The 25,219-nt window shown below is 37.2% G+C and overlaps 1 protein-coding gene across 3 annotated transcripts in view; it reads right to left on the bottom strand.

Annotated features, from left to right (window-relative positions):
• Positions 1-24,868, bottom strand: part of pax7a (paired box 7a) — a 62,665-nt gene extending 37,797 nt beyond the window's left edge. For 2 of the 3 annotated variants that reach the window (XM_084395733.1, XM_084395735.1), the window contains exons 1-4: positions 24,460-24,868; positions 23,142-23,377; positions 22,807-22,951; positions 22,453-22,581 (exon numbers count right to left, since the gene is read on the bottom strand). In XM_084395733.1, coding sequence (XP_084251859.1) covers positions 22,453-22,581; positions 22,807-22,951; positions 23,142-23,377; positions 24,460-24,544 — 595 coding nt within the window. In that variant the 5' untranslated portion in view covers positions 24,545-24,868. The remainder of the gene's footprint in view (positions 1-22,452; positions 22,582-22,806; positions 22,952-23,141; positions 23,378-24,459) is intronic. The other variant, XM_084395734.1, reaches the window with a different exon arrangement.
• Between the last annotated feature and the right edge of the window lie 351 nt (positions 24,869-25,219).

The raw sequence follows: 25,219 nt of genomic DNA, 5'->3' as shown, positions 1-25,219 counted from the left end.
GGCCCTTTGGTCTTGCATCATCCATGGGGGAAAGACAGAAAAGAAGGGCTTCGAGCTCCTTCCCCCGCAACGCCACAGCTGCCACGACGGAGACAAATCTCCTTTGAGCCATCGTGCGCGCTCTCTGCCCACTGCTGATCAGCAGGTTCCTGCACCCTGGACCACTTCACACGAGTTTTCCTGCATCTCTGTTTCCTTCTGCCAGACCAGAGCCTGATCATCTCTCCCAAACCCCCATCTGCCAGGCCTCTTCTATGGCTGATAGGCTGCCAGGAAAAGAGGTTACAAAAAGGCCTGTGGGAGTGCGAAAGTGTGTGTATATTAGTATGTGCATGGGCGTGCGAGTGTGTCCGTGCGTATCGGCGAATGCATTCTTCTCGGTGCATGTGCAAGTATTGGGTGCACTTGAAACTGACAATAGAGGAAAAACAACCACCTAACGCAATGCAACCATAAGAATAAAAAGAACCAAACTGCAGGCGTACAAGTGATTTGGTGCATGCTTGCGTATCCATGCATGCATTCTTCTTGGTGCATGTCAGTTTACTTGCACAATAGAAGAAGCAAAATTTACAATTATCAACAAAACTATGTTAGTGCATACTTGTGTATCAAGAAATGCATCCTTTCTAGTACACGTGGATGCACATGGAAATAATAAATATAAAAGACAAAACAATCTAGGGTTTTGTGCATTTACTAATGCATTCTTCTTGGTGCATGTGCAAGTATATGGTGCAACGACATCAACAACAGAAGAAAAAAAACCTTCCGCAATGCAACCGCTTCAAGACGAACCAAACTGCTGCATTCTCCAGACCGGCTCTGGAGTTTAATTAAACAAGGAATTAGCGGATTATATGGAGACTATCATTACAGACCACTCGAGCAGTCTTCACAGAATGTCTTTTTGTCTCCCCAAGCTCTGGCTCAATGATTCTCAATGGATTACATGCGACCGCAGGACATGAGTCCGCATTCATTAAATCAATTCCTCCATCTTCCCCCATTTAATAAAGATTGATTTTTTTACAACACTGCCTGGCACTCCAGCACACGAAAAAAAAAAAAAAAAAAAAAAATCTTGAATATACAAAGTTGAATATGTACATATCCTGGATATCCCTTTGTTGGTTTTCATGAGGATGCGCCAGAGCGATTTGTTGCTAACACACCATGACAACACTTGAGACTGGCGCAGTGGTCTACGGATCACTTTCCAAAGTCACCTCGGCATCCTGAGGGGGAGGGAGAGACGTGCCGCTGTGATTTTTGTTTCATTGCACAGTTTCGCCACATGATTCATGAGGCAAGATTCTGTCAGCGTACCCTGTCCTCACGCCTCTTTGTTTTCTTTCTGTCCACACGTTGGACACATCAAAGACTTTTTGCTTTAACTTACAAACATACTGTAACCGTATCAAATCCCACCGCACGTCTTTTGTACTGAAATATTTTTTTCAAAACACATGTAATCAAGGGGCAAAACTCAGAAACAAAACTCAGGTTGTTGTTGCCGTCTCACAAGCTCCAGCTCAGCCGTCTTGCGAGCCCAAGACTGAAGGTCAACAGGCCCCCTGACAACAGCAAAGGATTATGGTAATGAAACAGATGCTGGCAGAGATAGAGCAGTGAGAGGGGCACGATACACTCTGTCCCGAAGTGATCCACTGATTGGGATGCTAGCTTTTATCAAGGGAACAGAAGCCCCAAATGGGTTCAGATAGGTTATGGCAGTCATGTAATGTACTACAAGCATATGGTCTCTGCTAGCTGCTAATGTAAGCGTGGAGGATGACTGTTCAAGTGCAAAATGAGATGGCTGAATGTATATGAAAGTTTGAACTCTATTATTATAAACTAAATTATCACCATTGCTTCATAATATATATGGCTTTCATTCCTTGTTTAAAATGCACAATAACCACCGTAATCAGGGGACCAAAAAAAAGCAGCAGTTAATTTGCACTTTAAGCCCAAGAAGATGTGAGGTCAATTCACAAGAACTCTTCCCTGTTTTAAAACAATAAGGTACATCCTGACTAATCCTCCGCACAATAACCGAGCTGTAATTCTATTTGAGGGTTCTGGGGATATTGATAAAGTCCTCTGCTCATTTATCAGCCAATTAAAGCCTAATTACGTTCCATTCATTCTGTGCTACAGCCTGAATGTTTTTCCTCCAGGGCCCGACGTGATCTTTAACGAAATGTTGACTTTGTGCCGAGTATTTAATTTGCAACAAAATCAGGTGCGTACATATTGCTCTGACGAATTTTAGATTGTATTTCATTTAAAAACCAAACCCTTTTGGAGCAGAGGGCTAGAAGAAGATAAACCGTTACGAGAAGCCTCTCTGCTTCTTGGATGCATGAATTACTAAAGCCAAATCTTGTCCATTTAGGGCCCATTATCTGCAACAGTTAAGCCAACATACACATTTAGCTCAACCGTTTACGTTGACTTAAAGGGATAGGTCACCCAAAACTTAAAATACTGTCATCATTTGCTCACCTTCATGTTCCAAACTAGTGTGCATTTCTTTCCTCTGAGGAATGCAAACGATATTTTAAAGAACATTTGGTTTTAAACAACATTGAAGTCTTTTGTGTGCAGAGAGTTTTTTTTTTTACATTTTGTGTGAACTATCCCTTTAACAGTAATGTGACCATGTCACAAAAGTCCTATCTATTTAACTGTTGAATAAAAGACTACTGTATGAAATCATCTTGTGTATTGATTTTTTTTTTTTGTGCTTATATTTCCCATTTTAAGTAGCTTGCAAACACTTTTAAAAAAGTGCTAAATGGAGGTTTTTACAGCAATGTCACATAGAAGAACCATTTTGGGTTCTCAAAGAATCTTTCAATGAACAGTTCTTAAGAGAACCATTTTGATCATCTAAAGAATCATTTTCCACTATAAAGAACCTTTTGTCCAATGGAAAGCTTCCATGAATGTTAAAGGTCCATCATGGAACCATCGATGCTAATAAAGAACCTCAAATAGCCACAAGACATTCCTTCTCTCCTCTAAGGGCTTTTAAAAAAAAGTAATCAGTGAGTTAAAGGGATAGTTCACCAAAAAAATGACATTAGCCATTGACTTCCATAGTAGGGAAGTTAATGGCTACCGTCAACTGTCTGGTTACCAGCATTCTTCAAAATATCTTCTTTTGTGTTCAATCAACAGAATAGAGACACTCATTCAGATTTGGAACAACTTGAGGTGAGTAAATGATGACAAAATTTTCATTTCTGGGTGAACTATCCTTTTAATAGTAATGTGACCATATCACAAAAGTCCTATCTATTTAACTGTTGAATAAAAGACTACTGTATGAAATCATCTTGTGTATTGATTTTTTTTTTGTGCTTATATTTCCCATTTTAAGTAGTTTGCATACTCTTTTATGTATGTTTTTGCAGCAGTGTCACATAGAAGAAACAGTTTGGGTTCTCAAAGAATCGTTCAATGAACAGTTCTTAAAAGAACCATTTTGATCATCTAAAGAATCATTTTCCACTATAAAGAACCTTTTGTCCAATGGAAAGCTTCCATGAATGTTAAAGGTCCATCATGGAACCATCGATGCCAATAAAGAACCTCAAATAGCCACAAGACATTCCTTCTCTCCTCTAAGGGCTTTTAAAAAAAAGTAATCAGTGAGTTAAAGGGATAGTTCACCAAAAAAAATGACATTAGCCATTGACTTCCATAGTAGGGAAGTTAATGGCTACCGTCAACTGTCTGGTTACCAGCATTCTTCAAAATATCTTCTTTTGTGTTCAATCAACAGAATAGAGACACTCATTCAGGTTTGGAACAACATGAGGGTGAGTAAATGATGACAAAATTTTCATTTCTGGGTGAACTATCCTTTTAATAGTAATGTGACCATATCACAAAAGTCCTATCTATTTAACTGTTGAATAAAAGACTACTGTATGAAATCATCTTGTGTATTGATTTGTTTTTGTGCTTATATTTCCCATTTTAAGTAGCTTGCATACTCTTTTATGTATGTTTTTGCAGCAATGTCACATAGAAGAAACAGTTTGGGTTCTCAAAGAATCTTTCAATGAACAGTTCTTAAGAGAACCATTTTGATCATCTAAAGAATCATTTTCCACTATAAAGAACCTTTTGTCCAATGGAAAGCTTCCATGAATGTTAAAGGTCCATCATGGAACCCTCGATGCCAATAAAGAACCTCAAATAGCCACAAGACATTCCTTCTCTCCTCTAAGGGCTTTTAAAAAAAAGTAATCAGTGAGTTAAAGGGATAGTTCACCAAAAAAATGACATTAGCCATTGACTTCCATAGTAGGGAAGTTAATGGCTACCGTCAACTCTCTGGTTACCAGCATTCTTCAAAATATCTTCTTTTGTGTTCCATCAACAGAATAGAGACACTCATTCAGGTTTGGAACAACATGAGGGTGAGTAAATGATGACAACATTTTAATTTCTGGGTGAACTATCCTTTTAATACAACAAATTTGGCTAAATCAAAATTGTTTGGCCTATTAAAAAAAATAAGTACCATGTTACTTTTCTCATTTAGTAGCATGGTCTGATACACCACTGTACCACGTTATATGCCACAGTACCTTTTTGTAAGCGAAACACATTCATGGATAACTAAATCCCAGCTAAAAACAGTCTCTTTGTCCTCATGATCTATCTATGTCGTTTTAATTATATCACCCAACAGCATCAAAAGTGATTTGCGCAGCTCATCTGAAAATAGAGTGCGATATATCATTACCAAACCTAAGATCCTAAAAGGATGTCAAAGATCCTTATAGGAAAAAAAAAAAAAAGACAATTGAAAAGCACGATTGAGCCAGAATTCAAAGTGCAGCTTTTGACATCATCAGAATCCCAGGAATTAGTCAGGGATGGCGGATAATAAAAAGCCTCCATGACACAGTGAGAAGGAGGTAGAGGCGTCTCCAACCTCATCTGCTAAGATTGCCTTTGAATCAGTATTAGCTCAACATTACGGCAAAATTCTATGCAGCCTTTTTTTTTTAATACCGTAACCAATGTCCTCAATATCAGCTGTACCTTGCAAACTACCCAAGACAGAGTGACAAAAACAGACAGGGCTTTTTGCAGTGCGGCATTAGCTCATAATGGCTCATTTTGAAAAGCATATTAGTTCCAGCATAATTACAATCAAGTCTTACGCTTGCTATTTTACAGGCATTCAATAGGACCAGCCTCGGAGCTGCAAATGACACCAGTTGAGTGTAACTGACAACACATCTTCCCCCTTTTCTTCCTTCGGCATCTTCCTAAACCCCCCACATTCCCACAGGACAAAAATAACAGCGTCCCTGCTTAATTTTTGTTTACATGTTTATTTTGTACATGCCTTTGTGAGAGTCACTGGAGCAATTATACTTTTTGTCACTCCAGGAGGAGGAGAGGGGAATCATAATGCCGAACAGCCCGTAATGAGCCGAGTTTTCGCCGTGCGATCTGATTTGATATCTCTGACATCCATCTGCCTCTCTTTGCAATCTCTCTGGCTCGCGGCCTGAATATAAAACTCTGCGTGTTTCCTCAGGTCTGTTTAGGGATTGAACCTTTGATACTGGTGTGCCTACGGTGGGAGAGGGAGGTGGAGAAGCAGCGAGATCAAATAACTGACAGAAAAATTTGCATTGTTGAAGACGGAGCTTGAACGTACTTTTCCGGTCCTGCCCCCACAGGGTTAAGGCAATCTGACGAAATGTTCAAACAGCAACATTTTTTTTTTTTAAAAGGCCATGAAAAGACTTGGATTAACAAATACATATACATATACATACACTATGATGACATATTGCATGCTCGCAATGAAAAGAGAATCCCTGAAGGAAGGTTGCTCATTCTTAGTTCAGTTAGCAATCGCTTCACTTCAAGTTTCTCCCAAAATGCACGTCTTTAAAAAATGCATGCAAATGAGAGAATTGCTGAGATACATTGAGTAAAAGTGGATTAAGATCTGAAAAATTAAGAAAAATTAAGATCTGAGATCTGGCTTTTGAACAGCATTGTTGAGATTTCTTCTGAAACGGCAACTACAAGAGCTTTTTCTTCAGGAGAACTGTTGGAGAAGCAGGAGATGTCTGCATTTGCCCTCCAATCCATCTCATCTTTTCAACAATTCAGATACTAAAGACATATATGAGAGACAATACTGGAAAGAAACAATGCCAATGTCATCAAGGCGTTTACATGCATTACAAGTTAGAATAAAACATAAAAACAAAGGATTTTGCAAGTTTGACTGACAGACTTAGATAATGCACTTGCTTTATAAATACAAATGAAAGTATTTGACCACTCGAAAACGTGTTGAGTTGCTCTATTGCATTATTAGGTCAAATAAATATAAGCCTCCGGCCCAAACATAACTCTTGTTAACAATCCAATTTTCAGTTGCATGCCCTGTTCCTAATGCTAAAGAGAATTTATACTTTATCAGGCAGTCGAAAGTTGCTTCAGACTTCTGCTATCGGAGTTAAAAGTTAATATTTATACAAGGTAGCCTATGAAAGTCAACGATTCCAATGCGAGCTTTAGTTGAACAGTCTCTTGTGTCTCATTGCCATTGTCAAAAGCAGTCTCACAGGAACGTTCCTCTTTTGCTTCCCTTTTCACAACATTCGGGATAAAAATCACATCCTTTAGAAATGACGAGAGCGGCGGAGAGAAAGACGAGCCCAAAGAAAATAGACGAAAGGGAAAAGGAGCAAAAGGAGGGGAGGGTCTATAATCTTTGGCTCCCACAACAAACAATTAGAGCTTTTTTTCTTTCAGAGAGGTTGAAAAAAGAGGTTTAAGAGAGGCGCAGAAGAAGCAGCTAAGGCGTTGGTCTTTTATAGCTCTTGTCATGTGGGTGAAGGCGCAGGGCGGCCATAGGAACACACGCCTAACGTCCAACAACAGGCTGGGCCCCGGGCCCCTTCGCGCTTTCAGCCTGCATAGACGCTGCACCTCAGGGGGCCATTAGTGCCTGAATAGGGCCCTGACAACCCCGCGTAGCTCAGTGGGGTATCGATAAATGCTGACATATTGACTCCCTATGCCCCAGTGCCAGGGGACAGGCGTGCCGAAATATGAGCGTGAAGGACTTGAACGGCAGGATTTTGTACATAAAACATCGATACAAATATACAGTGGAGTCCAAAAGACCGATAAAGAAACCTATACTCTTTTGCATTTCGTTTTATTCACTGCAAAATCATATCATCAGGATACAAATTTCAGTGAGGAGTCACATCATCTGTTTTACAAATTTTATTAGTGTTTTTTTTTTTTTTTTTTTAAGTTGTAAATAAACCAACGATTAGTAGAGTATTTAAAATACTAGCTCTTTCTAGCTTAAAATTTCACATTTCACTTTTAATTTCACAAAAAAACTGCAGTTCCTTTGTAATTATTTGTGAAATTTACTAGCAATTTCTGAAGTTTCAAAGTTCATTCTACACCGTTATTTTTTCAGTACTTTTCTTTGTTTTAGAAACTTTCCTAAAACTAAAATCTCTGTTCTAAAAATATTTTTAGTGCCCCTTTAAAACAACTGATCTTGCAAACATCGTCTTAGTTTCCATATCATTTTAGCGGTTGACGTCCTAATTACATTTTGATTCAGTTCACCTGTGGGGAGAAAAATTCACAGAAGAAGCCATTTTTCGTTATATACACAATCTAAGGAAAGCAACTATATTTTCCAGGGCCCTTTCGAGTCACAAATACTAAGAAATGTGAATTACTACATATAAAAACACAGAATTCCCCCGAAATGTTGTCCCAACTAGTTTAAACTAGTCCCAACAAAAGTTTAAACTGAACAAAATTGCTCAAATGTTAAGAGTTTGCGAGTTCCGAGCTTGCATTGCAGCATTAATAAACATATAAATTATGAATAATATAAGATTATTGGTTTGCTGTTTGCTGACTTTTCAAAACTGTTATTAAACTATTAAATTAAAATTTGGTGAACAGGAAATCTGTAGTTGCCTTGTAGCATTTATTAGCTGAATTTAGTGAACGGACAAATTCAAATGGACAAAACAAAGTAGTGTTACTTAGAACAATTTTTTAAAGACAATAGTTGAGAGAACTTAAAAATCTGACGTTGCGTAGAATTTCTCAAAAATTCAATTTTGCAGGAAAATTTCGAACTGAGTCCTTTTGAATTCCTGTCACCACAGGGAGCGAGAGAAATGAGAAATGGAGGATGCTTCCCCAAGCCGTTTTCTTGAGGGTCACCCTACCTACCTCTGTTCCGAGGGAGCGAGGCTTAACTTTCCTCTACATTCTCTACATTCAAAATGGGATTTTGTTTCCTGGGGTTAGGTCCCTGCTAATTAAGGTCACAGCTAAAGTAATGAAATTAAGAAGGACCACAAAGCAAAAAAGGGAACCCAAGGGGTCCGTGCCAATAGTGCAGAAGCCCCTTCAGAGGGCTGTGAAGGGAAAAAGCAATGCAGGAAATCAAATACTAACTCTGAGCTCTGAGAAGCGCCTGTTTATTTTATCCAGAATGTAAAAGGATGGAGTTTAGGTAGGAGACAGAATGCACTCAAGGATTGAGATATGTGCCTGAAGGACGGCTTCGGAGTCAAGGCATATAATTCTTTCATCATAAAGTGGTTATATAGTACAGTCAAAACTCAGTGTGAGTTCACTCTGGAGGAGAATATCGCCAAAAAAAATTCTCCCAAAAGATATTATGGGTAAAAAAAATCTAATTTCCATACCAATTGTTAATCTATCCTTATCAAAAGATGCTATTCCTGGAAGGTACGAAACTAGCATGGATGACCCATAGGTTGCTCTTTCAAAAGCTCAAGAGATGTACTGGAAATGTTACGTTTCATCTATGTATGCTAAAATTTCTCTTAAAAATCTCCCGAAAAAAGAAAAAAGAAATCAATTTTAACCATATTTTCCAGAAATAAAATGTTATTTAAATCAGGGCGATGTTATGTGAACAAACTCCTCTGTAAAAACCTTCAGAATATATAGATTGGAATAAAACTAAGGTTTAGTGCATGTAAAGTGAAGTGAAGATTTCTGACAGCTTTTAAAGATATGAATTGTAAATTGAAATCTACTAGATATGTGTAATCAAATAAACACTTAAAGGGATAGTTCACCCAAAAATGAGAATTCTGTTATCATTTACTCAAACCTGTATGAACAAAAGAAGAAGAATATGGGTAACCAGACAGTTGATGGACCCCAGTCTTCATTTTTGGGTGAACTATCCCTTTAAGTGTTTGTTTCAGATGTTTTCTTTCCAGTGGCCTGAAATAACACATGTTGTTGAAGCCCAAAATCTCAAATTTGAGCAATGCATGAAAAAAAAAAACAGTGTTTTTACCTACCAAATGAATGAGAAATGTTCATATCGAGATCTTTCACATTTGATTTCAGACTTTTTCTCATACAAAACATCTGAGAAGCAGCAGACTACAGCAAAGGTCTCACATTTCTCTCACTCCTGTCTAATACTATTGAGATAGTAAAAGAAATGTAATTTAATGATTAAAAACTTTGGGGGGGGGGTCTGCTTTCAAACATCAGTCCCTAGCTTTTTCCGCTTTTGATTCAATGCATACTAGCCTACATGAAATTCCCAATACATTCTTCAGGACATAAGGAGGTCTTTAATATTTCCTGTTTTTTGAGTTTACATCCGCGAACAGTCACAGAAGCTGATGGTAAAGTCAGAGATCAGCACTCTATATTGTGTCTTTTGGACCGTAAGGGCATTTCAAAATGAGAGTGTACATTCCCCTAGGAAGGGCACGACAGGGGACGCCTTAAATAAACCCATTAGTTAAAAATGGAAGGCTTGGCTTTTTTCCTTTGAAGTCACAGGGATTGCTCGCTCTTCACCGCTCGCTGTGTCTGAGCTCACCGGTCCACGCTGGCGTATTTTTTAACTTGGTGGAAAGAAGAAACACATTTCTGATTTGCAACACTCTAGGAACGTGTTTATTGTCTTTCTGCACAGCCTTAAAAAACGAGCGGCCACACGTTACATGAAAATAATGAAGAATCCATTTGCGAAGCAGGTCAAAAGCATAAAATGGGCGATGTTATGGCCGTAAGTAGCATGAGCTAATGGTGATTTTAAAGCAGTCGAGCATGGTGTGAATGGCTCTAATTCATCAGCTCTGCGACTGGGCACACGGCTCGAAACTTAATTAGTGTTGCACATTATGTGGGGCATTTTCTCCATTGTAATAAAATTAGAGAGAATGCTTGCTGTACTTTCTAACACGCCTTGCTGTAACGGGGGATGACAATAATCCGCCGGTGTCCGTGCCAACTGTCAAAAACTTTGACATCTATGGCAGACGTGGAGAGACACAGGGGGGGGTTTAGACATTTCTTAGGCATTTAGCTCTATTATGATCCTGTGTTTTCTTCTAACATGGGTATAGTGAAGAAAACAGAAACTCTTTAACACAGAATAACCAATGTTATGTCTGTCACTGAACATGGCATGCATTTCAAGCGAATCCCCAGTCAAGAAATCACAACGTGCCGAATGTTTTCATAAGCAGTGGTTGAATATAAATATACCACAAATATAATAGACCACACAGATCTTAAGAGACACCAGATCCAATCAAAACAAAGCCAACTATTTAAAATCTGCCGCTTTGTTTATAAGGGTAAAACCGATCTGATGTTGACAGATGGAGGATGGGTGAAAAGATCTTAGATGTTCTTGGTCTAGTTTTATAAAAACACTGATACATTTATCATTTTTTTTGCAGACTTATTTACGCTGTTTGGTATGAGTAGATGCTTCATTGTTTTAATAATACAGCAAATTTCAAAGACTTTTAGTGCATTGAAACTTACTTTCAATTATAAGGTCTATAATGTGCATGAAGTCATGCTTTCAAATCACACCAGACTAAATGACCAAGTTTTGAAAATTAAACATTATGCTTTCAGATGCATAATTACAAAACAATGAGAAAATGTCTCTTTTTGTGAAAACAATGCCCATCACGCATTGTATCATCCGTATTATCTGCGATGAATATAAAGCTCTGCGTTCAGTATCATTACATCCAACAAGAAGCATTTTTCTGAGCCAGACAATTCAATCACAATCCTCGCAATGTGCTTCACATAAAACCCTGGAGAAAACAAGAGACACTTTTCCTTTCTATTTGTTTTCGGAGAGCTATCCTGAGTGTGTGACAAGAAAGGAGTCTAAAACAACCAATTAAAGCAAAATTGCCTTCACTCTAGGAAAAACATCGAGTCAAAGCCCCATGGGAACTACTATAGAGCGCTGAGCACTCTTGTCCTTTCCAATGGCACGGTCAAGACCCACCAGACTAGCACAGATAGATAGATAGATAGATAGATAGATAGATAGATAGATAGATAGATAGATAGATAGATAGATAGATAGATAGATAGATAGATAGATAGATAGATAGATAGATAGATAGATAGATAGATAGATAGATAGATAGATAGATAGATAGATAGATAGATAGATAGATAGATAGATAGATAGGAAGATAGGAAGATAGATAGATAAATGACTTTTGGAAACATAGTTTTTCTTGTCAACACAAGCACTTACATGAGAATGCAACCCTGATGTCAACTCATTCCTTAACCAATATCTCCTCCCGCCTTTGAGTAAAACCTTTGTAACATGAAACAACACTTTCTTGACACCGACCGAGACCGATCGCCCCTATGATTACAGGATTTGTCCAATCTTAAAGTTTTCAAAAAGTCCTGCGCTCTACAAAAATGGCCATTGCAATAGGGTGAATGCACAATAGGAATAGGAAAAATATGAGATCTCTTTAATATGTCGGTTGTTTTTCCTAGACAGCAATTCTACACTCTAAAAACTGCTGGGTTGTGTTAACCCAATTTTGGGTCAAATATGGTCTCACCCAACGTTGGGTTAAAAATTCTATTTAAAAATGGACAAACCCAGCCGTTGGTTTACATTTTTAATGTAACCAATGCAATTTGTCCATTTTTAAATTGCATTTTTGTCCATTTTTGATTTTGTCCAAAATGCAATTTGTCCATTTTTAAATTGCATTTTTTAACCCAACGTTGGGTGAGACCATATTTGACCCAAAATTAGGTTAACACAACCCAGCAGTTTTTAGAGTGTAGGAAAGCTAATAGAAACCCTAGTGAAAAATAAACATACTAAAATGTGGCTACTACAAATACATTTACATATTTATGTACTTAAATACCCTACTGTTGGTATACTAGATTAGTATACTTTAAGTCTGCTAAATTGGAATTAAAGTAATTTTGTACTTAATGCACTTCAGTTATCCTGAAATAGTGCTGAAGTTCAACTATTGCAAGTACACTTTAGGCACACTTTAAATATTGTGCATTTAAAGACTGATATTATACAGAGATCATACTACTCTTATACTAATAGTGATATTAAAACACATTTTAGGCTTAATATTAAGAAATGTGCATTGATCAATAAAGTTTAGTTTAATTATAATATTTATATCAGTAAGTCTCAAGCCATATGTCAGCAAATAAAAAAATAAAAAGTATTTTAAATACATTTTGGTATCGTTTTCTTCAGTATGAACTCATTTCTCATCACATTTATTCTCAGGAATAAATTACATGAGCTTCTATTCACAAATATTTGATAGCTCTCTTACTGTATGTCAAAAATGTACTTATATAAAGTTAACTGAGCTATGAAAGAGCAAACTCAAATAATCAGCTGAATATATCAAATATGATTTGCGCCCAAATTGGATTGTCAATAACAATAATATCAAGACCTACATCTCTAATGAGAATGAAAAAAGTAATAATAATAATAAAAAAGAAAAAAATGGGTACTTGAGCTCCATCATGGCTTAGCCTAGAAAACTAACACATTATTGATCTTTTCTTGGGTTTCTTTCTCTCCGCTGTTTGTTTAGAAAAGCCTCATCCCCACTAATAGCTGTCTCAAAGCATAATCTCCCTCCTCCCCTCCGTAACCTCTTCACGCTCCTCTTTTCACACAGTTAAAGTTAGCCGCCTCGCTGCGGTGATTGTGTTGCTAATGTTGACACCTGCCAGAGCGAGGGCTGTTTGTGCTTCACTGCAGTCTGATGCAGATCATCTCTACACTGGGATCTCTTTACCAGTGCCAACCACACGCTTTACTCTACAGTCGGATAGAGAAATAACATTGTGCGCTATTTATATGTCTTTAATCAAGTGAGCAAATGAGTAACATGTGACTCTGTATATAGATTCTCTTGCTTCTGATAAATAGAGGAAAATCTCAAATAATACTGGAGAACAAGATCATCAGGTTTTCTAATGCTGTGAACGCTGCCACCGAAAATAAGTATAACTCGTACAAATAGTGCGCATTTTCACTAGTAGTCTCAGACTTCATGAATAGCTTTCTTTGTCATCATGACATAAACATTTATGCATCATAAGACTGTAACGCTCAAAATAATAAATTGGTTTGAGTGGAGCCAACTCAAATTAAACAAATTATTTTTATGAGTATTTAGAACTTTCTTTTTCTTTTCAGATTTTTAGTAATCTGAATTGTTTCCTTGTTTTGAGTTTCATGAGCTTAAATTTAACTGAAACTGGGCTGGGATTTCTATTTCCCAGCATGCTTTGCCATGACACTCAAAAGGGAGAGTAAATGCAAAAATTAAGTGTTATATAATGTTTTTGGTGCAAGATTAATGTTAAATGGGAGATTTAGTAGTGTTTAATGTTTCGTTATGCTAGTTTCTGTTAAGTTGGTTCGGTTACCATCAACGGTGACGAGTGGATAAAGTTAAATGTTTAATATTGCTGTACTCGTTTAGCAAGTGCTCTGCTATGCTAAGGATATCAAAGCATTGTGTTACAAATTAGCAAGGTAGCATTTATTGAATTAGCTTCTTAAGTACTAAAAATATTTAAGTTGAGATTACATGATCATAATTAGCTTACTCAAATATTTCAAGTTACAAGTACAAAATAGAAATCTGCAAATTTTTTTTTTTTTTTTTTTGAGTAAAAAATGAACATGAACCAGAATTGATCAGACCAACAAATAAAAACATCTATGACATTTAAGACGTTTATGACTTTACTCACACTGAAATAAAAGGTATAGCAGCACAGCAAAACAAGGAGACAAGGCCCGGAAGGAAAAACAGCTCTTGGTGGCTTCCATCTCAGTGTGTTGGAGTGGGGATTCACCCCCAGTCCCTACAGATGTACATTAATGCAGACAACACACTGAGCTCGTCTCTTCCACAAGCCCTCTTCACCAAACAGGCTGCTGTCCAGCCCCATCGTGTCAGTTTGAAGCCCCCATTCAAAAGTATTCATGCATCTGCCTTCGAGGCACAATGGCCGCTAGTTTATAAACTGTCTGCCTGCGAACCCAAAAGCTTTAGTCCACATTGTTTTCATACCCTTAATAAACTTTTTGAAGGAGTTCATCAACTGGCCTGAATAGCCTGTGCACTGAATCTCAAGACAGAAAAAAACAGAGATCTTTTTTTCTTCTGCTCTTTTCTTTCTTTCTTTCCTTTTTAGGAGCAGTTTCTCTGACAATGGAGAGAGAAGGCTGTTAGACTTCAGAGGAGTCTTAGGCCCAACACACACAAAAAGAAGAAGGCAGCATTCAATTAAAAGAACAAAATGCTTTCCATAAAGGGGAAGGAGACAATTGATTTTTTTCCCTCCATTCAAAAGTGAGAGGATGATCCTAGCATCACTTCATATCTTATTCCAAAAGAGAAAAACACACATTCAAATGCACACAAAGTGTGAGAATGCAAACAGAGAGTAAATATGTTCACAATGCACAAACAGCAGACTTGAGTTCATTTCAAATCAACCTACGATATTTGAACAGAGATCATTTCAAATTTCATTAGGCTATAAAAAAAAAAAATATTAAAAAGGATGCATAAACCATTACTTGCTTCATTTCATTCTAAGCTTGAGGAATCTGTTGTATTTGTTCATTTTTCTAAGTGCTTCCTGTGACACCCGTTAGACAGGCAGGACAAATTTCAAAGAGGCAATAAATTTCAGCATTGGCTATAAGCCATTAATCCATTCTCATACCTTTAAAATGTGTGGAAAACTTAAAGGTCTTAAATGGGTGTCTTCTCTAATGAATTTCATCCCCAATTAAAACGGATCGCCAGAGTCCAAGTTGCGTCTCGCCTTTTCGCCTGTGGGGTCCGGAACGACTCCAAAAAACTCACAAACTTGCTAAATGAACTGGGCGCACAACCATAAAAAAGAATAAAACCATAAAACCATAAAATAATTATATTTATTAATAATAATAATCATCATTCATAATACAAATATTAATAAAGTATAGTAGCCGCAATAAATACATTCACATAGGCCTATATAGGAATAATAATAGCCTGATAATAATAATAGGAGAGAAAATAAAATACTCAAATACATAATCGTTCGTGTCTGTTAGTGAAGGAAGCGTTAAATTAGATTTAACAAGTTCAACGCGTTTGTTTCGGTCTCTGAAAGCCTGCAGTTTAACAGTGTGCCGACTTCAGGTTATCAAATAATAATAATAATAATAATAATTATTATTATTATTATTGTTATAAAGCAATGTATTACACAATATGGTAACACTTTATTTTAATGTGCCCTTGTTACACGTGTTACATGTAATACCTATAAATTATGCATAATTACATGCAACCAACCTTAAACCAAGCCCTAATTCTACCCTAACTCTATAATTACATAAATAATTATTACTTAAAATGAATAATTAGGCTACTCTGTAACAGGGACACATTACAATAAAGTAACCTACAATATAATGAACATGAAAAAAAAAAATCTACATAATGTAAAACTATGATTTCGTTTTTTTGGTTTCCTTACTTTGTTTTCGTTTTATTCATATTTCTTGGATATATTGCAGCGGCTTCATTTAAACCGAACGATTATTCAATAATCGTTCTGCAAATAACTATGTTCATCAATCAGTGCGATTTGACTTTCGGATGTAGAACTCTATGAGTTCAGCGCATCACTTGTTGCTGAATGACTTTCTCAGCGGTGATCCTGAGCTCTATCCGCTGCGCGTACTGAAGCGCGATGACCTGCCCGAGTGTGAGAGAGGTCACCGGTCACTGCCATTTACCGCATCCCGGGATCCTCCATTGTTCCTAAAATCCACTTGAACGGATCTCTAAAACACCGACCAACGGGACTGAAACGCTCCATTAGTTAAATCCACACGCGCGCGCTGGAAAAGAGTGCGTAAATGATTGCTAAGACAAATGCGTAAAATACAACGGAACAGATCCCAAATGCATTTCTGCCATATTAACGATCCAGACTATTGAACAATTATTGCACTGTTTTATATTCTCGAATGCATAAACAAAAATATAATACGTGTTTTAACGATAATCCTAAAACTAATATGCCTTTCATCGATGTGGGCATTCAATTATATCCTCAGCAGGCATGTCTTCTGACACACCATTTGGCATAAAGACCTTATTTTTATCACATAAATAAGAATTTTTACACTGTGCATAAGAATGTTGCGCTCTGATTCTCGAACACAAAACTATTGTGTGTTCTGAAGCACAATCCATATAATTTCCATGAGCTATTGACAACAATACAACTGAAAAGAAATAAAATATCTCTGTGAAATATTTTAGCAACGCACGAATCTTAATGATTCATTTGTTCAAAACAGCAAAATGAACACGATTGCGCACTATAAGTTTTGGATTCATCTTCAGGCCCCCTCCTCACACACACACACACACACACACACACACACTTTAATGAGGCATGCTCTCATCTGTATCGCAGCTTGTGTGTGTCAAGTGTGACCCGCCCTCGCAAATCAAATGGCTAAAACGGAAATGACAATTTACATGTCAGAATCAATTGTGTATTTAAGCCCCCATTACAAACATTAACCAGATACGAACGCACCAAATACAATATCCATTAGAATTGCTCGAACGAAGAGGGAATTACGCACAAAGATCCAAGCAGATATACAGTATTATGTGCGATTCATGTAGACCTATTACATTTGGGGTTCAAAGCACTTAAAAAGTTGAAAAATCAAATCCTCTCTGGTTATTAGCACGAGCAGATAATAGCGTTTATGCGCGTAAAGTCTTCTGCGCGCTCCAGAATCGCCCCGTTAACAACGGAGGAGTGAAAACCGCACCATTACAAGACTTCTCTCAGATATAAGAGAATGATATTCTCCATAACATCTGCGCAGAGATTTGCACCGTCCCAGATGGCAAACCGCATTTAATGAACAGTCAGGCAGACTTGTCAAGCAGTAATGTGAAGTCGCTTTGTACTGCAGTAGTCTCAAGTGTTTCTGATAAGCAAAAGACATCCACGGATCAAAGATCATAAGCTTCTCAATTTCCCTTGAACTGCCTGAGCCCTCATTCACATCATCTTTACCCACGTTTGGTTATTTTTAAACATCTCTACAACACATCAGAACTCACGCCCTGTCTGGAGTTCACAGGTCACCGGCAATCTAAAAACGACATTGTTAACTGGTCTATAATCCCTGTATGGAGACCAATTACAGCGGAGTCAATTAAAGACACATTAAAATACCAGCCATGTTTGCATTTTTTTTTCCCCATTCAACAGTAGCTGGATCACTAGCAAGAATTATTAAGGACTGTATATTGTTCATTTCCTCGCATCTCGTTAAATTTATATTCGCGCCATGGAGTGATAAGGTCAGTGCTCTGAATTGTTAAAGGGGTTTGCCTTTCCTTCCCAAATACTGCAATCAATCCAAAGCCTCAAGACAAGGATTTTACACAAATAGAAACAATTATACTAAAGATAATAGGTTACACTTTATTTTAAGGTGTCATTGTTACAGCGTAATTGTATATTTAAGTACTGAGTAATATTAAGTAACTACATGTACTTCCGGGTTAGGGTAGAATTAGGGTTTGGTTGCATGTAATTATGCATCATTTTCTGTCATTACTATAGTAAGTACAGTAATAAACAAAGTGTTACCAGATAATATATTAAGAAACGGTTACACATTATTTTAATGTGTCGCTGTTACAGTGTAATTATACATGTAACTACTGAGTAAAAATAATTAACTACATACTTACTATAGGGCTAGGGTAGGATTAGGGTTTGGTTTAGGGTTAGGTGCATGTAATTATGCTAATTTATAAATAAATGTAACGTGTGACAAGGACACATTAAAATGAAGTGTTACCCAAGAGAAACAATAGGTTATATACGATAATCATGTTATTATTTAACAGGATATAAATGATTGTTGTAATTATTATTAGTTATATTAGAAGTAGTAGTAGCCTATGTCAAATTAATAACTAAATAATTATAAAATTCAAACATCTAATGCCCTGGGTAAAAAAAACTTGTAGTATGTTGATCTGGCTTTTTTTCATTTTATTAAAAAAAATTAATGTCACCATCACAAATGCTTGAATCCAAATCATAGTCAATTGCATCTGGTTCGGTACATTTTTCACAATTAGAACTGCCTTTATCTGAATTTTAAGTAATGAGCAGCACTGTAATGGCGAAATCAGTAGCTGCAGTGTAATATTATTATGAGCTTATATCTGTTCTTATTAATACGCCTGTCAACAAAAAGTGGTTAATACCAGAGTATCACACACACGCGCGCGCACACACACACACACTCGTGATATATCATACATACATACATATATATATATATATATATATATATATATATATATATGAAACCCTGGAGTCTATACACTAAAGAAAATCCCTCGCCAGTCAAATTCTCGAGCTGTGTTGAGACAGGGTGACGGGAGAGAAGAGGTTAATCCGTGTTTAATGCAGTGATGGTCCACACTCTGATGGTTATGTTATCTCTGCCCAACATTTGGGTCTCCTACAATTTCAGCCCAGCCAAAATAGCTTCAAGAAAGTGCAGATGGAGTCACTCTCGACGCCTGAGGAGAAAAAATATTAATAGCTAAATAACTTCCGCTTACTTTCACTTAATCTTCCTCTCTCTCTCTCTGTGTGTGTCCCTGTAACATATTCTATTCCAGATGGATTTGTTTAAAATGTCTCCCTATGCTTCTCTTTCAGCGCGGCTTTAGGCTCGAAAGTATCTGCTTTATTTTCATATAAATGTGAAGCAAGAAAGAAAATGCCCTGCTGGTGCGCGTCTAGGGCGCATAAACCGAAACTATGTGAAACCGCTCTTTTCCAGAATATTCTCGCCGTGCTTTATCATAGGAAAATGTTGCATTTTAAAAATATTTTTTTCTGTTTTCTTCTAAATATCGCTGAGTTCGTGCACACTGTGTAGCTACAATAGGCATCAGACTGAGTGAGTCCCCGGCATCAGACTGCGCAACGCTCACAGCCATCTCGCCTACAGGTTTTTGATCACCATTATCCCATAACAACACTCCTAAACCCCTGACTGAAGTCTGTTTGATTAGTCTGAAAACCTCAGGTAATCCACAGATTTGCTGAAGTGTCCAGTGCCACTCTCACAAATGGACGCGCGCTCGCGTTTAACTGATGCTCCTCCAGACAAAAAGAGCACCAGGTGAGCTGTCAGACGCGGGGCTGTAACCCATTAAAGACTAATTAAGTTTGGCAGGTTTGTGCTAACTCTGCTGTCGCTCATCATATTTTTTTATTTCCGTAACGAGGATGGCAGGTGCACAAGATTATTATTATTGTAATAGCCACTAAACCAAATGTGGAAGTCATGGTTAAGGCTATTAAGGTTAGGCACTTGGAGATCTGCTCAGGGTGGAGGCAATTTAGACCAAAAAAAAAGAATAATTATTAGACAAAATATGTTTTTTAAAGTTTATGTCACATGGCAAAAAAAAAAAAAAAAAAAAAATCCTAAAAGATTTTTTTTTAACTAACTAGCCTACTGCGTAATCAGACTAACGCCTAATAAACACAAGCTACTATATAAATAAAAATGTATTTTATATGCACCAAAAAGGCAAAAAAAAAAAAAGTGAGTTCTGACTTTTTTGATTAACTAGATTGTCCAATGCATAATTAATTTAAGACCCTATAAACGCATGAAATAAATAAATAATGTATGTTTACGAGATTCCATCAATGTAATAATGTTTGCATACATTTTGTATGCCAAAAATGTCAGCAAAAATGAAAAATTTGAGGTCTGACTTTTTCTTTTAGTCTGTGTAATCAATTTAACAGCTTATAAATGAATGAATAAATAATGTATTTTGTACACCCAAAAATGTTTACAAGAACCTATCAATGTAAACATGAAACATAAATAAATAAATAAACAAACAAACAAATAAATAAATGTTTGCATCTATTATGTATGCCACAGATGTCAACAAAAAGAAAAAATGTGAGTTAAAAAAAAATGTAATCAATTGAACACCTTATAAACACATTAATAAGTAAATAAATAATGTATTTTGCATTTAAAAAAAAGTTTGCAAGAATCCATCAATGTAAATAAATAAATACCAGATCATATAAAATAAACACAAAATCTCATGAATTTACGCCCTGGGCGAGTCACTGTGAGCCGTTTAGAGATGAAAGTGAAAAGAAATAAAGGGGCTCAGTTTAATCAGGGCTTAAAAGCTCTTCTACATTAGAGTTTGTGCGCGAAGAGCTGCTGGAGGATCAGTGTGTTTCTCACCGGTGCCTGCGAGCTCTTACACTCCTCAGCGACACAGACGCCCATTCAACACACCGCAGCTCTAATAAGTCTTAACATTATTAAATGTTATCCGGATGGTAAACTTAAAGAATCCCTTCAGAGAATTTAACAGTGAATTCAGTGTTTGTGCCGAAGATGAGACACTGGAAATGACAGATTTATGGAATCATTAACCCAGAGATGACGCACTCACAGCATTCCCAACAAATTAACAACTACAACCAGTGGACAGCAAAAGAAACATCGGAGTTGGTTTCATGCATTTGTTTCAAAACGAATACCAGTTTCGCCCTGTGTATAAACGCATATAAAAATATTTATGAATGAAGTTTGGCATAATTTAGATCATGCAATTAGGAGAAAACAGAAATAATCCTATTTTTTTAAATGTATTTAACAAATTAATTAATTGATCATTCTATAGCAATTAAAGAAACTCAACCCGTCAGATATGTGCAAACGAAGCTTTACTTTGTCTTAAACCAACTGCGCAGTTACGCGCAACTAAACCCGCACAAAAGCCGTCGTTTTGCACCATGAAATGTTGAGCTTACAATTCTAAACGCTCCTTCATATTACAAAACTATCTAGCAGCAGGGAGCACTGAATAATTTATCTGCCTTTCTTTTCTTATGCCCTTTGTACAAAGTTTTCCCCTCTTTTCTGGGATCTTTGAATGGGGGGTCACCGGTCCAGTTACTCTTTTTGCTGCCCGGCTCCAGTGCTTTTTCTCTTTTTGTATCTCAGTCTAAAGGTTACAAAGGCTTAAAACGAGATTGTTCATAACCACGTTTAGGGGGGAAAAAAAGGCAAAAGCGTATTGTGACCTGTTATAAATATAATATTAAATACATTAGTGCATTATTGTAATATTACAAATATGACCTTTTAGAATTATAATATTATATTTCGAATTAAAATAGTATGTTTAATTATAGCTACATTTATAAAATATATGGCCTAAAAATAAAAATAATATAATAATATATTCACATGTCCCAAAATATGAAGTTTGCAATAGTTGCAATTCAATTAAAATGTTTTCAAATAAATATTTTCAATTCACAATATGAAGGTCATGATATAATATAATATAATATAATATAATATAATATAATATAATATAATATAATATAATATAATATAATATAATACGTATAAATGCAAAATGTTGCCAAAACAAGCCCTTCCACGGCTCCACCGGGTCCACATGTCCCGCGTAATGCAGTTGCTTAAACTGACATCGATTCTCAAATGGGTCAAACTGTCAGTTGTCGTTTAGGGGGTCGTTAAAACGCAAGGGAAATGGAATGTGCCACACAAATTAATTTACCAGGCTAAATACCTGACGTCAGGGCTCACATAAATAATTGAGTAAGTACTGAACAGCTAGCAGCATGAATAATGAGAGCTATTTGTGCCTTTTTTTTTCCAAGGGGGCGCACAGATTCCCCCTGGCGAGAATGAAGGACTGCAGCATCTGTCCCTTTCAAATAACTACTTAATGAAATATCAATTGCAACAGCAGCACCAATTATAGCACCAGTCCATCATGATCTGTCAGTACAACTGATCCACACCTCAAAAAGCAGAGTTCGAGTTTTAATACACAACTTTTACGCACCACGTTTCCTCGCATCTGTTCACACACAATGAGAAATTTAAAGGCCTCTGACCTTTGTCCCCGAGAATCCCATCGATGCTGTGTTTGGTTTTCTTTTCTCCGTCTTCATCTTTTTTATCACAGTCGTCATCGTCATCTTTCTTGCCAAAACGAGCTCTCAAAACCCGACTAATGGAGCTAACTATAAAGAGAGATAATAATCACTGTAACGCCCAGTGTAACAATCATAACACTAATAATGTGATCTTTTTTTTTCTTCTCTTTTATATCAAAGCACACTAAAATCCGAAATCCAAAATTCCAAATTTAATCAGAACCGAATATACAGAATGTTCCATTATTTAAACAGATGCAGTGAAGTGCGTAAAGTGCCTCTAAATGTCCGTAAGAAAGAAATGGTGCTTACCGGAAGAGGCCTCACCTGAAGGAACCGTGCCTCTGTCACACACCCCGTCCTTCAGCAACTTATCCCGGATTTCCCAGCTGAACATCCCTGGATTCTCGCGTTTGTATTCCTCGATTCTCTTTTCAACGTCGGGTGTTGCAACTTGCTTTAGTATAGAACAAAAACCAAAAAAAAAATATTGTGGAGGCGGAGAAAACACAGGGAGAAGAAAGAAATGCGCATTCTGTTTACTATAAATCCTTCGTTTCCTTTTAGATTTAAGAACTTTTTTTAATAAACTCTCCATTGCGAAATGTTTGAGGGAAGCATTTGTTTTGGTGAAATCGTTCACTCACCCTGGGTTTGCTTCCACCTATTGCTCCCGGACGAATGGAGCCGGTCTCCTGGTACCGACAGAGGATTTTGGACACGCAGCCGTGTGAGACACGCAGTTGTCTGGAGATCACGCAGGGTCGGATGCCGTGATGGGCCATTTCCACTATTTTGTGTCGGATATGATTCGGCAGTGGCCTTCCGTTGATGAAAACTCCACCGAGCTGGTTCACTCGACCTTGACCCAGAGGCGTTGAGACTGCGGGAAAACATTCAGGCCCAAAAAGGGCGATTGAAAGAAGGAAACAATAGCATACTCTGTAAGATAAAGAAAGTTACACTTTACAATACCCATGTTAACCGTGCTATTAAATTTGTGATACTGATTACCTAAAACTACATTTTGTTGAACATCTTACAATTACGCATTAGTTTTGTGCAACGTAAAATTACACATAATGTTGTCAAAACACAATAGTAGGCTACTTGTGGATCAATTTATCTCAGAGTTTTGAAAATAAACGTAAAAATTCTGTGAGTCATCCAGGCTTTGCACCGAATTTATCACAAAAACATCTACATGCTGTCATTCTGATTAATCATATCATATCAGCTAATATAATTTATCACGTAATCGTGCGTATCGCCTTGTGTTTATTGGAAGAAGCGAATAACGATTAATCAAAGCCTGCAGAATCAATCCAAAAAAAATCTCATTCTCACACATTTTCTTTCCTGAAAGAATCCTTCTATACTATCAGCCTATCTGATGTTAGGAGAGGATGTAACACTTGAGGACACTAATTGCCATTCAAGAGGCACTAAAGATGTGCCACTTTAAACCTCGATTATTCCCAGTCATGCAACACAAATATTAGTGTGATGCTTTGAGCCAGTTTTATTTCCCTTCACTGCTGCGAGATACTTCTGCAAATCCCACAGATTGCAGGATTCGTGGGTTAGAAGGCTTTCGTCAAACTGCTCTTAAGCACGAATTCACTCGATCGAGGAAAGAGGTTCCCATTTAATGCGCGAGCTGCGTATGGAAATCATACGTCCAGACTGGAGCATTTTACTCAGAATGCTGCGAGAAAAATCTCTTTGTTGTCAATTATTAAATCACTGATAAAAAAAATACAATAAAAAAAACTCGTTTCTGTTTCTTATTTCGTTTCTTTAATTGTATCACTATCGCGTAAAAGAGTGCTTGACATACCTTAATATCTATTTTTTTTATTCTAAAAAAATCCGTATTTTAAAATTACAAATATGTGATTAAAAAAAAAAAAAAAGTTTATTAATAATAATAATAATAATAATAAGTAGTAGTAGTTTTCGTACCTTCTAATGGGAATCCGGTTCTGGGGTAGTTCTGGCCTGGAGCTGGCCGCATCATTCGAGGAACTGTTCCTGGTAAAGTAGCCATTCCAGCTACTCCCAAAACTATTGAAACTCTCACTAATAAATGAAAGAAATCAATCACACAGAAAGCTCCAGTGTTGTTTGCGCCGTGGAAACTGTAACGGATCCAAATAATTTCAAAAGAAATCCAAACACACACACACACACACACACACGCACCAGTGGACAATGCCCGGGGTGCAGAAGAAAAAGTCAGATTTGTTCTTACAGTGAATACCCAAAAACAAGAGCAGAGTAAAGCATGCAATGTGCTCTGAAGCAACTGTGAGTAAATATCAGTGAGAGGATCTGCTAGTTTTGATTACAGCTGCTGTTTGCTGCCTGAGAGGAGTTTAAGTGGCCAACTTTGGCGCACATAGTGGGAGGAGGAAGCGCGCGCTGCCATAGGCTCTTCGGCACTCTTTTACAGCATGGAGAGGAAGGGTAATGCCCGAGATCTGCCGTCCAATCGGGAGGAACTTTGCAGAAAACACACAAGCACACTGCCCTCCCACTCCCTCTCTAAATCAACACAGGAAATGTTACAATGAGTTTTCATTCATCTCTCATTTGAACTGAAACGTCAGTTTAACGCGTTTGACTCTCTCTGTACTAGAGACACATACACACACACACACACACACACACACACACACACACACACACACACACACACACACACACACACACACACACACAC

This window comes from Rutilus rutilus, assembly GCF_951802725.1.
Source record: "Rutilus rutilus genome assembly, chromosome: 22".
Lineage (NCBI taxonomy): Eukaryota > Metazoa > Chordata > Actinopteri > Cypriniformes > Leuciscidae > Rutilus > Rutilus rutilus.
The sequence above is the reverse complement of the archived record's forward strand: the minus strand, read 5'-3'. Positions and strand labels throughout refer to the sequence as shown.